This window comes from Drosophila miranda, assembly GCF_003369915.1.
Source record: "Drosophila miranda strain MSH22 chromosome Y unlocalized genomic scaffold, D.miranda_PacBio2.1 Contig_Y2_pilon, whole genome shotgun sequence".
NCBI classification, from domain to species: Eukaryota; Metazoa; Arthropoda; class Insecta; order Diptera; family Drosophilidae; genus Drosophila; species Drosophila miranda.
In genome coordinates, this window is record NW_022881614.1 from 21,324,678 (window position 1) to 21,338,117 (window position 13,440).

Consider the following 13,440-nt stretch of genomic DNA (forward strand, 5'->3'; position numbering starts at 1 on the left):
GGTACATACTCGTAAGTTCTCTGTGAAGGAAGAGATCATTTAAAATAATCATTATGATTCGGCGGCTTATGAATTGGGGGGGGGGTTATTTCCGTGAACAAAAAATTCGGCTGCGGCGCTGGTAGCCGAAGACCCTGTGATCTAATCTAGACAGTTCGTTTGCAACATGTTCGGTGTATGAACTGGCACATCTACGAATATATACTGTATGGGGTTACTGTTTTAATTGAGATGAGATCGATTGTTGCGCGGGAATACATCGCGTTGCAATTGGTGCATTCCGCGTCCGCGGTCACACTGATTGGTATTTTTAGTATTTTCCAGTAGTTTGAAGACGCTTTATGGACTCACCCTCTTCTCCAATGCACCAATGTAGAAATCGTGTAGAAATGCCATTTACAGCCATGTCGCAGGACACATCGAATACTAAGGGCTCGCGCACACTATAGCTGAAAGCGGAGCTGAAATCGGAGCTGATAGCTGATTTATAAGCTCTGAAAAAACAAACACACTGCACCGGTGCAAGTGCGCACATTGCAGACTGAGCTGAGCTGAAGGCTGAAAAAACTCGCTGAAATCAGCTCAGCTTAGTTAGATCGATCAAGCATGTTTGTTTTTTCAACAAGCTGATTGCTGATTTTGTTCAAGTGTATTGGTTCATAAGTGATCGAAAATGGGCTGCAAAACATTGTTAAGCGAAATTACGGTTAACCCAGCGCTGGGGAATAAGCGGAATTATTAAAAATATTTGAATAATAGTTTTATTTCTATAATTTCTGGAAGGCGATAAATTAAGCAAAAAAGTTTTATTATTTACCATTTTCATATGTCAATAAAAAATATAATATACTATGTCCTCAAGTACAGTAAACGCTCGAAAGACATCACAATGTTTATTTTTATACAAAATAAATATTAATTGAAAAATGTAATAATAATTCGTAAAATAAAAGTAATACGAATACAAACTCAACGGAAATGTGGTTAAAATACACGGAATTTAAAAAAAAAAAAACCAAGAAAACTTCCGTTTGGCTACTGTACGTGCTGTGAAGTAATAATTGACTTCAAAATCTAAACGTCGGAAAAAGGCATGTAAAAAAGGAATAACGGAGGTTTTTTTACACTGGTGCTTCTATGGGGCTTATATGAAAACAGGGCGAACATTTGGTAGAGAAGTTAGTGGAAATTGTTTAAACTTATTTTACAATCAATTCCAATAAAAGGAATATTTAAAATTGTGTGGTGTTGTAGAAAATTGATTTATCAATCGGATAAAATTACGTTTTCAGAGCTGAGGGCCGTAGCTAGTAATATTAAACCAAATATTAAAATACGAGGAAATGTACAATAGAATCGTCAGTAGACTTACGGTATTTTTTGGTATATTTCTGAGGGCTGCCATAGATTTTATCCATAAGACCGCAATAGATCAGGTCACACTGAAACACACTCAAACGAAGCGAAGCGTTGGTAAAAAAGTGACAATAATGTCTGCCGATAACACTTCCTTTTCATCAGCGAGCGAGACCGGTCGTGTTTTTTCTTAACAGTCTGAAAGGTGACTTTTTCCAAGCAACAAAGGCTTAATTAAAAGTTATTGTAAAAATTGGATCATTGTTTATTTCATACAAATCTTCATCAATATATAAATTATTCCTCTTTTCATTTCCCAAAGGAGAGGTAAGTCTTTGGCAATCTGGTTAAACCAGCAAGTATGGCGGACGCCGGTCACTCGGTGTCTGCCAAATTGAAACCCCTGATCAGGTGGCAAAAAGCGGCAAAATTCAAACCCAAAAAACAATAGCAAAAAACTTCAGTGCTTTGTGTTCAGGTGTGAAAGAGGACATATTCGACAGCTTGACTAACGAAAAGTACCCAGCAAAAAAGATGCGCAAGGAACAAAAAAGCGACAACACCAATACAGACATAAATAACAAAATGCTGATAGACGATGACAGTAACAACATGGTGGAGGCTTCTGACGGTGTGACCGTTCACAATTCTCACACAAATGCCATAAATGGTTTTACTGGAAATACTGAAATGACTAAAACACTGAATAAAAATACTAATCCGATTATAAACCCATCAAATGTAGGTATCGAAAGAGAAACAGTGTTGTATAGTGAGTGCCACATCGGTGATGCGGCTGTACTAGTATCGACTAAGAACAGTACCATCTTCGAAAACAAAAACACCAAAAATGGCTTATTCTTTTTTGAAAATATAAGACACCTTAAAATCAAAGGAATTAAAGAAATCGTAGCTCTTGCGCCTACACTATACAAGATTTATTTTAAGGTTTTCAGCGAAGCAAATGATTTAGTTTTAAATGAGGAGTTAAAAAAAATGAATTTAGTGGTATTTATACCAAAAGACTATGTGGAATCCTATGGAGTAATTAAAGGGGTGCCCTCGGTTTTTCTGAGAATGAAATTATGGATAATATTACTTCTAACATAAAAATTAGGTCAATTGAAAGATTAGCAAGAAGGCAGAAAATTACAACCGATGACAACAACGAAACATTCAAGCTCATACCATTAGAAACAGTCAAAATTGGTTTTGAGGGTTCAGACATCCCAGAAAAGGTATCTCTTTTTGGGATATGTGGGATGAAAGTAAGCATATATGTTCCCAGAGTAAGGCAATGTTATAATTGTGGCAGACTTGGTCACACTTCGACCAGATGCAAATCAGCTAGGAGGTGCTATAAATGCGGAGTCGAGGAGTGCAATGGTCTCAAGTGTATCCTTTGCAATGGGAAAAATCACTCAGCTAGGGACAGACTGATGTGCCCAGTATGGAAAAAGGAGATGGACATTAACAAAATAATGAAAATCAAAAAAATCGCGCGTAAGGAAGTGCTTAGCACTTACTCAATCCATCAAAATTTTTCGCTGTTAGATAATTATGAAAAAAACTATCCAAAACTCGATATAAATGAGGAAAATGTTCAAAACAAAAACGTTAAAGCAAATGAAGTTTTAAAAAAACAAAGTTATGCGAGCAGGTTAGTGCAGAGACCTTTGGTTTCTGCACAAAAACCCCACTATCACTTAGAATCATATACCAGCGATTCTAGTAATCACGTACCATTTTTTGAAAACAAAGAACTAAAAGAAAACAAATTGACCATTCAACAGATGGTTGACATGTTGTCTCGTTTAGTCGACTCAAATGATGTGTCACATCCATCAAAAAAAGTGACCAGTACAAATGATTACAATATGGAACATAATGCAGACAGAAAAATTAACAAACAGAGAGAAACGAACCTTTTTAAAACATCTAAATAAATATGAAATTTTTACAACATAACATTCAATCTATTAAAGCCAATAAAAACGACCTAGTATTCTACTTAAACAATGAAAACTTCGACTTTGCCATTCTGGCTGAAGTTTTCTCTCACGATCTCCGTTTTAGGAAACTAGCCAACTTCAATATGTTAGAAAAACATAGAGAGGACGGTTATGGAGGAGTGGCGATTGCCTACAAAAAAGAATTAAGAGTTAAAAGACTGATATATGAGACAGAGCAAGATATAATTATAGCAAGAACCATCAACAACAAAGATAAATTTCTTATCACCTCAGTATATTTTGAACCTTTGTTGTCTCTTGCATCCTTCAAGCAAGCGATTAACAATTTCCTTGAATATTTAGATGCATTCGGAAAAGTCATAGTTGCAGGAGATTTTAACGCAAGACATACCTTTTCTGGAGACAGAACCAACAGTGGAAAGGGAACTTTTCTCATGCAAGCTATGTCAAATGCTGGCTACAGTCTAGCAAATGACCACAGTCTCACATTCAGAAGACACATCGACTCAACATCAGGGTCTGTACTCGATTTAACTTTTACAAAGTTTTACCTAGGAGGCAGCCACCATCACCCAATAACCTTTGAAACAGCAGGATATCAACACAAACTCAAAACTTTCCTTGCCAAAAACAGGCTACTGAAAAAGCTAAGCCAGTTTGAGGCCGACAAAGATATGGATAATTTAGCGAAGAACATCCAACAGGAAATAAAAGCAGCTACTTATGAAATCAAAAACAAATGTCCAAAATTATGGTGGGACGAGAATTTAGCCAAACTATTCAGGGAGTTTGCAGAGTCGCAGAAGAAGGCAGCTTCAGAACCCTCCTTTCAAAATTATTGTTCTGCTGTTAATCTCAAGGTTAAATGGAAAAAATCTGTTAAAATTGCCAAAAGAACTAGCTATGCCAGGAAGTTAACAGAGTTAAATGTAAATCGAACTCAAGAGAAGCTGGAGATTCCTCAGAAATCTAAAAAACTGTCAAGAGAACACCCCAGAAATTTTCGACCCTGACAAAGCTGGGCCATACCTGGAATTCCTTAACGAACAAATAACCTCAGAAGCAAAGGATGTAGACGAAGAAATGTACTCAACCAAGAACAATGAAAATCCTTTCTTTTCCTTGGAAGAGTTAGAGGCTGTGTTAGTCAGAAACAGAAAAACGGCAGGAGGAATAGATCACATCACATACGAGATGCTGAGTGCTCTCAACACTAGTATAAAGACAGAACTTGTACATTTTTACAACCGTCGAGTGGCTATGTGCGATTTCCCAGTCGAATGGAGATCTATCAGAATTGTACCAATACCGAAAAAAACATGGATCTGACTGACTTAAAACATTTTCGACCATATCTCTCATTTCGGTTCTAGCCAAGACAGTAAATGGCATGGTGAAAGCCAGGCTGGAAAAGCATATACAAGAAAACAAGATTATACCCTACAGATCTTATGCATACCAAAAAAAACAAGTCTGCAGCGATGTGCATAAATGATGTCATCAATGTGGTAGCGGCAAAGAAAAAGAACAAGGAACACGTTACTCTTGTGGTTGTTGACCTCAACAATGCTACAATTGTGTCAACCTGAAATTCTTAAAAAGACTAATGGAAAATGAGTGTTTTCCTAAAACATACATTGACTGGATCATCAGTTTTATGCATAGCTCGCAAACGACGGTCAACACTTTTTCCCTTTGCGGTCTCGTCACTGACAAAACCGAAAAAGACCACGCAGAAGCAGAACACTTTTTGTCTCTTCGCTTGTGTTATGTGTTTCGGGTTTTCGGTTGAGCCCGACACACGATCGGGTCTCACAATAACAGCTTAGAGAGACACTTTGGTCAAGCGCTCGCAGCAAAAGTGTCTTTAGATGAGCAGAACCCAAAAAGTGTCTGAGTAAAGTGTTTTTAGTTTTTTATTCGTGTTTATGTTTATTTATTCATGTTTTTCGCATCTTTTTGGTTATGTTATTGTAATATTTATACTTATTTGCGAATTTTCTGCAAACTGAAGAGACATGGATATGGATGTATGTATATATGTATGTATGTATATATTTTGTATTAATACGAATTTAGCTTAACCACTAACAATGAGTTAATATTTTCCGCACTTAAAGAGCAACGTTTTTCATTCAAAATATAATGAAGTGCTGAAAAGGCTCTTTCGACGATACCTGAGTGGCCGGTGTAGCCAGCACCACCTGTGCGAGCGAATTCAAGTGTGGTGATCTTAGCTTCATGTCGTTAAAAAGCTGCAATATATCGGCATTTAATGGTAAACCGCCATTGTTCATAGCAAAGTTCTTCACATCAGTAAAAATTTCGGAAAGTTGTTCAGGAACAGGCTCATTTTGGGTTTGGGACAGTGTCTGACACAATTCACGAAGGCAAGTGATCGTTGCCACAGCCACCACACGTACAAGCACGCATACATACGCAAAAGACACTTTTTTCGTTCGCTCGCGACAAGATGCTCAGTGAAAAACAGGAACAAAAGAGAAGTGAAAAAGTCGGTCTTTGCTTGAGCGAAGAGCGAGTTGAGCAAAAACAGATTTGATCGGGTCTTTTCAGTCCCTTTTCTCAATGTGTTCGTCAATGAGAGGTTTTTATCAGACACGCCGAAAGTGTCAACAGTTATTTGCGAGCTATGGTTTTTATGTCTATGAGCCTACTGAAAATAGGGGAAGCTGTTCAGGTAGTTCAGGGAGGAATCCACAGGGCTCTTGTCTGTCGCCCCTCCTTTTTAATGTATACACAAAAAGACTACATCAGATCTGTGATAGAAATACTCATATGGTGCAATTTTCAGATGACTTCGTTATAATCTCTCACAACAGAGAGTTTACTGTAGCGGTTGAAAACCTTAATAAAAAACTAAATGACTTTAACCTTCTATGTAGTGATCTCGGTTTTAGCTTCAATCCAAGCAAATCTGCAGCAATGAATGTAGGAAAAATACAGGTCAGAGCGGTAAATATTTCTGTTAGAAATGTGCCTATACAAATCGAAAAGATATCCGTTTCTTAGGCAGACTGATTAGCGCAAACATGTCAAATGTCAGTCATGTAAAAATGGTTAAAGAACAAACAAAAAAATTCAACAGACTCCTCCAGCTTGCGACTACTATCAAATCAGGTCTAAAACTTAAAACAAGTACCAACATCTTCAAAGCTTTTATTAGAACAAAACAAGAATATGCTATCACAAGTTTTTCAGACATGGGATCTGGAGCAAGTAAATATATAGAAATAGCGCAAGCTAAAACACTCAGAAGGTGTGTTGGGGTGCCACCTGACACAAGCAAACACGAAATTTTTGTCTTCGCTGGTGTAATGCCACCTGTTTTCAGGAAGAAATGAATGAAAAATGAAGAATGAAGAAATAAAAACTATATTTTATGAGTTTCTGAACAAGTACAGAAAGGACGACTGGAACATTCTATCAACAGATGCCTCAGTTACAGAAAGTACATGTGGCATAGGAATAGTAGAATGGCCTAGTGGAAATATCCAAAGTACAAAATAGAAAACAGATTATCCTCAGTAGGTGCCGAACTCGTAGGCCTTAAAAAGGCCTGCGAACTATGTCTTAAATATAATTACAAAAAGGCTTTGATTTTAAGTGATGGACTAGGAGCTATTAATTTAATTAAAAATAAGAATACAGACTCGTACCTAGTGAATGATATTCACAACATAATTAACCAATCAGACATTCAGAAACTTGACATTCTATGGGTCCCTGGTCACAAGGGTGTGGCCATCAACGAAAAGACTGACATAGCAGCAAAGGCTGCTACAAGTGAGGGGTTTACAATAAATATAAAATACAGCTACAAGGAGGCTCAAAGAGAAATTAGGAACTTTTTAGTATACAAATGGAATGAGGACTACGGACGAAGTGTAGGACGAAGGGATCCAGCCTCATAGTCATATTTCCAGACATACCAGTAAACCCTGGCATTTTTCTCTTAAATGGAATGCTAAAAGCATCAGACCATTAACAGACTTATGACGGAACACACATACGACAAAGTCTTCCTACACAGAATCAAAGCAATTGACTCAAATATCTGCGAAACGTGCAATGTAACTGAATATGCGAACACCTGATCTTCGGTTGCCAAAGATTTGCCGGGCTCAGAATATTAATAAAAAAAGAGCCGCTACATCTCAGAGAGCTGGCAATCTTCATCAAAACTGCTGACTTAAACTTTTGACCCCTTTTTTCTTCATCATGTTATAAAGTAATTTCAGTTTATTTTCTAAAACAGTTAAGTAATTTTCTCTTTTTTTTTATATACCGACCTGTCAAACGCGCAAACTACATCACCAGTATCTGATCAATGTGGCTACAGTGCTACGATCAAAATTCCGATCATCCTTGAGATGATTTAAAACAAAAAAAAAATAATAATAATAATAATAATGTCTGCCGATATAGTGAAACAGTTGAAAGGCACTCGATCCGATGTTGAGGCTGCGGCCACGACAATTAAGCTGAAATTCAAGAATTCAGCAAGGGCATCGGGATAAACGACGCCTCCTTTCCGCTAAGATATGAGTTGAGCGTGTTGCGCCAGCTGTGTCTCGCCTTGAAGGACAATCTGCACCAGCATGACGATCTCTACTGCGACATTGCGGCACCGTGGTACCACACGTGGAGCCCTACGAGGAGAAGCCGAGCCTGTGGGAAGCTCATCTAACGAGCCTGCGGTACATACATCGTGAGCTTTGTCAGGAGGTAAGTTGAAGAACCAATGCTTGCTGGCTGGTATCCTAATGTACGGGTGCTTCGCAGAAATCCCTGACGGAATGCCAGAAAATGTACGGCTAGTCCGATCGCAGCCCTGCCGCCTGCAAGGGGAGGCTGACTACAGGTTTTATTTGGACATCCATCTGACGCACTTCAATGGCATTCACTTGCAATGCAGAAGGAGACGTTGCCCATCGCCGCCACAGATCAACTATATTACGCCTTGGAGGCAATGGGTGTCCTCTTTGACACCATTCGCCAGCGTAAAGTGGCAAAGAATGCGGCTCTCCTGGTCCAGCTGAATGATGCCCTGTTCAGCAAGCGAGGCAAAGCCTTTCTGATGTACCTGAGCGCCCTTCCGCCCGAGAGCACGACGAAAATGTACGACCCGCTTCTCAAGCTCCTGAGCTGCAGCTGGCCACACCCAGCTCTGAGCTGACTACTCAATTCACGGAGTATCTGGGCCTGGTTCTGGCACTGATGCAGATCGACATGTTTTCCATAGAAGCGCCGCTCGAACAACAACTGGCACTGAAGTTGCTGCGCATTTGTCGCGACCTGTACAAGGACGTCTCTCCGCAGAACTACTCCATCCAGCTCCTCTACTACTATGTCAAGCTGTTGTAAGTGCGCGAGGCTACGGCGGACTTCAAGCGGACTTACATCGATCTGTGCAAGAAGTTCGTCTACTTCTTCGAGCACAAGGGCGCGACGCACGCCAAAGAGCAGTGGTTCATGGACCTGCTGGTGTTCTTCCAGCGCCTGCAGATGCTGCTTCATCAGAGCAGCAACAAGCCTCCTTAGACATTTTTTGGCAGCAGCTCGAGGCGACGACAGTCCGAGGTATACACCGCCCACTTTCAACTGCTGCATGGCTGCCTTGGCTGACGGTGAACGTAGTGAGGAGTCCGCTGGGGACAGCTGCTCCAACGAGGCCTGTAAAAGCATTCGCAGGCATTGCCTTCTCTACTTCGGATGTGCGCCCTGGAAGCTTACGTTAACTGGCAGCCGACGACCGAACAGAAGTCGGACAAGGTACGTCTGCCACAGCTGGAAAACCTTTTACCTAATGAGCTTTCTCTTCAGGCACCCTATAAGCCGCTCTTGGGCATTCTTGGCTACACCAAGAGCATGAAGTGCCTGGGGCCCTCCGCCATGGAGCTAGACAAGCTGGTGCGTCTACTGGCACTCGTGGCCGAAAAGGTAGCGTGTCCCGAACAAATGTCCCTTGTGCTGGCCTTCTTGGAGCCCTTGCAACATCTACGACCGCTCATCACAGCCAGAAAATGCTTAGTGTGCTCCTGCGAATCTACAAGCCAGTGTCCACTGCAAGAGCTCCGACATGGCAACCGTCTGCAGTCCACCTACCTTGCGGCCCAAACGAATCCCTCGCGGTTGCGTTCACAGCTCTTCGTCCACTACCACAATGCCAATAATACGGAGAAGTGCGTCTACGAGTGGCACGAGTCCAGTCCTATGCCCAACCCCTAACCCCCGCCCAAAAGAAACAGCTATACGATGTGGATCTGTTGGCCGTGCTGCACTTCCAGAGTGCGCGGCCCGTACCCCTGCTGCAGTCGCTACTACGCTGCCGTCACAATGACTACCACCTGGTTCTCCTGGCACGCAAGATGCGCACCGACAGCGAGGTGGTGCGTCAGTGCGAGGAACTGCGCTCCCAGCTGCAAAGCACGGCCCTCAAGCAACCGCTCAGCCGCATGCAACAGCTGGCCATTGGCCATACCAGTATCAGTGTGCTGCTGGAGGCTTTGGAGGCACAGAGACCAAGTTCTCGATCAAGGAGACGGCCGAGAACAGCCTGGAGGAGTTAAATGTCAAGAACAACTTGCTGGAGCTCAACATTAAGCGGGAGCATCGCTGGTGGAGTTGGCTACATCGGCCATCGCTGGCTTCGCGGCCTTCTTCGAACGTGCAGACCAAGAGCCGCTCGGCTGCGACGATACACCAATCGACTGGGAAGCCCTGATCGACGATGCAGTTGCTGCAGCCATGGCTCTGTCCACCATGGGCTACATGGCGCAGGCCGATGAAGCCTGGCTGCTGATACTCAAGATTGGGCAAATGCTGGACGAGAGATTCACCTACCTGCGAGCCCTGACCCACTTCCTGGGACAAGACCACCTGAATTCTAACCAGCAGCTCCAACTCTCCGAGGAGGTGGATCGAGCGCAGGAGCTGCTCGACGATCTGTGGCCTCAGCTCCAAAACGGATGGTTCTCTAAGCGCCAACATACTATAGTGATGCTCTGCCTCTGCCACATGGCCAGCTACTATGCGCGGCAGGACTGTCTGTGCCACGCCCAGCTGCTGTTGCTGCAGGCCGAGGAGCTGCGCGCCCAGTTCGATGAGCGAGTTGGCAAGAGCGACATTGTGCAGATCACAATCCAGACAGTTCGCTTTCGATTGGACTACATGCGGAAGAAGCGGTGCAGCAGCCTGCCTAGGAGGCCGTCGCCCCTGCGACAGCTAGACACGCTGGTCGACAGCGTGCGCAACTACTGCACAGTGTCCAGCGTGGACCTGGGAGCTCTGCAGCTGCTGCTGGCTGACCTCGTGAGGGAGAGCACCGAGTGTGCGGCCAATCGGCTGACCGAGCCGTTTACGCCTTTTACGGCACCACGCTTAACCTGGTGCTGCAGTCGGGTATGGCCCTGCGGACCATTGAGGTGCTCATCTCGTGGCTCTGGATGAACCTGCAGAATGAGTACCTGGACCAGGCGCAGTCCAAGCTGCGCCTCCTGGACCATTTGCTCGCCATCAAGCCGCTTAGTCGAACGCTGGTGGAGCAGACATCGGCCAAATACATCCCCGCAATAGCCGCCAAGGAAGATCTCAAGGCGAATGCCATGAGCGAGCTGACCAGCAACATGCTGCTCATGCAGCTCGTGGAGCCGATAAAGAAGCAGAACCAGCTGGACGTGGCCACACTCAAGTCTCTGCCCATGCACGAGCCAATTCCCACCAGCCATCAGCTGCAGCGCTATGTGAGCAAGCAAGGGATGCCGCCCCATCTACGGGACAGCATGCAGCTGCAATGTATCTACTTTATCGTGGGATGTCTCCATGCCCGCTTCAGCTTCTTGAAAGGGAGACGATCAGCTGGACGACTTCTACGTAGGGGCAGGCAATTGCTGCAGGAGGATCCCGTACGCACCGCCACACTGGGCTCCATGCTCATCGTGCACGAACTCTACCACGTCAACTATCTTCGCTTCAGAAAGAAGCACAAGGAGGCTCTCAGCTATGCGGAGGCAGTTCTCAATCAGTGCCCCAAACGGCGGACATCAACTATAGCTTCAACCTCATGGTCCAGATGAAGACGGCCCGGTTGGAGCTGCATCTCGTTGGCAAAGCGAGGGCGAAGACCATTAGGCGAGCCCTCGCTTTTAGCACTTCGCCAGAGGATAAACGCAGGAAAGGTGTTGTTGAGGGGACTACCAAGGCAAAATCATCTGCCAGAAAGACGCCCAGGTTCAAGATATACACGGAGCTGGAATTGCGACCACCCATCGGCTGCAGCAACAGCAGCAGCAGTAGCAGCAAGAGCGGCAATGAGAACACGCCCATCGGATCATGTGGATCTGAATGCCTGCCAGACGATCGAGATAAGCGATGACGATGCTGCTTCGGTTTCAGCTTCGACTCCGGCTCCCTCTCAACTGAAACGATCCCAATCTGTGCCAGCCAAGGCCACAAAGACACGCTCCGCTAGAATTGGTAGCCAACTAAAAGTACCAGAGATCATTGAATTGGACGACACCATGGAAGAGACGCCTTCCACCTCATCGCAGCCTCAGTGAAGCGGTATCCGACTAGTGATGCAAGGAGCACTCGTGCCCGCAACAGGCAACTCGAGGAAACGCCAGCGACCACGCGGGACGACCACGTCGGAAGGTACCGGAGCCTGCACCCCAGCAGGAGACAGTCAGCCTTAGGCGGCGGCAAAGGAACTGATCAGAACTGACACTTGCATAGGCTTATAATAGTTTATAGTTAATATTTTTTGTAGGTTGTCCTTATTCCATTTGATTGTGTATTTATAAACGTTATGGCAAGGAGATCGACCTTCCAGAGAATGTCTAAAATGTTCTTATTGCTTGAGCACGCGTATCAGCGAACTCTTGCAGATGTCCTGGACCACCGACCAAGCTGAATCCGATTCTGTCCGTGGTCGAAGAAGCCAGCGCCGACTTGCAGCCCTCCTGCAGCAACTCTCCCACATAGCGCTTTCCGTTTGCTGAACACAGACGAAACATATGGATCGACGAGGATTCTACTGAACTTTCATTCTGTTAGAGGACTCACCCGAGAAGAGACGCCCCGTCCGTGCATGGCATCCTGGAGCCATTCCCCCACATAGACGCGTCTGTCCGCATACCAATGTATGCCGCGTCCTTGCCGCTTGTTCATCTGCCACTGACCAAAGTAGACGGATCCATCGTCGTAGTACTGTTTTCCCTCCCCGCTGCGCTTGTCATGGCGCCAATGACCACATAGAGGCGATGCACCTGGCCATCAGGGGACTACCGCCGCATGGATCCGTAGCCATGACGTTGGCCCCGCTGCCACTGGCCCTCGTACACAATCCACGACGGCTCGATTTCACTCCATAGCCGTGGTGTTGGTTCCTCAGCCACTTGCCCTGATAGCGGCCATGTCCTCCGGCAGGATAGCGCAGGCTTCGAACACCATTGCCGCACCAGCATGGCACGACATGTTGCAGACAACTGAGCCCCAGCCCGCTTTGGGTTTGTCATCTGTGCTCTTCTTTCGTGTCCTGGGTGCGTGCGGTGTCCCTTTTCTAATCAACCCCAACCATGTGTCCTGGCTCCGTTTGCCCCCATCCAAAAAACTTTCGTTAGCTAGTCGCTCTTCCAGTCGCTCCTGGCACGCAAGCCTAACGACCTGATGGAAGTCAGGCGGGGGGAACGGCAATAGAAAATCGCTTGCTTCGTTTAATATAGGTAGAAAAAAATCGTTTAATCGTACGTGTATAAATTACAGCGCAATTTCGCTTACATATTCGCCTATCAATATCAAAATTTGGGCTAACACGATCTGGTTCGGTTCGAATTATTGGGTTCTTACACACTACGTGGGCGAGGGAAGACTGCGCTATGGATGAGGTCTGGGTCTGACATCGCGAGCGATGGCATACCACTAAAATACAATACAGATATAAGCGGACGCGCCAACTAGTTACAACAAATATTCAAGCTAATATTGAGGAATATTTAGTCAACACAGTGGTTTAAACTTGAAAGTAGTATTGCTTTAGCTTGGGTCTTTCATCATTGCATGCGATGAGTACACAGGGGTTACGATGTGTAAA

At 44.5% G+C, this 13,440-nt stretch overlaps 1 protein-coding gene, 1 long non-coding RNA gene and 1 pseudogene across 3 annotated transcripts; 2 read left to right on the plus strand and 1 right to left on the minus strand.

Moving 5' to 3' along the window:
- Window positions 1–1,429: 1,429 nt before the first annotated feature.
- On the plus strand, window positions 1,430–7,742 carry LOC117192801. 2 transcript variants are annotated; one of them, XR_004474448.1, is made up of 2 exons: window positions 1,430–1,683; window positions 7,668–7,742. It is a non-coding gene; the product is annotated as an uncharacterized LOC117192801 (long non-coding RNA). The 2 variants fall into 2 exon arrangements; XR_004474450.1 differs by lacking the exon at window positions 1,430–1,683 and adding an exon at window positions 7,539–7,578.
- Window positions 7,743–9,439: 1,697 nt separating this feature from the next.
- On the plus strand, window positions 9,440–10,898 carry LOC117193717 (protein three rows-like). The gene is made up of 2 exons (XM_033398442.1): window positions 9,440–9,835; window positions 9,990–10,898. The coding sequence occupies exons 1-2, from the start codon at window positions 9,719–9,721 to the stop codon at window positions 10,797–10,799; spliced, it is 927 nt and encodes a 308-aa protein (XP_033254333.1). The 5' UTR covers window positions 9,440–9,718; the 3' UTR covers window positions 10,800–10,898.
- Window positions 10,899–12,198: 1,300 nt separating this feature from the next.
- LOC117193860 lies at window positions 12,199–13,249 on the minus strand (annotated as a pseudogene).
- Window positions 13,250–13,440: the final 191 nt, after the last annotated feature.

Coding starts and splice junctions, on each gene's coding strand:
- LOC117193717 (XM_033398442.1), top strand. CDS start 9,719: ATGCGCACCGACAGCGAGGTGGTGCGTCAGTGCGAGGAACTGCGCTCC. Junction 9,836..9,989: donor TGGCCATTGGCCATACCAGT/ATCAGTGTGCTG, acceptor GCTACATCGGCC/ATCGCTGGCTTCGCGGCCTT.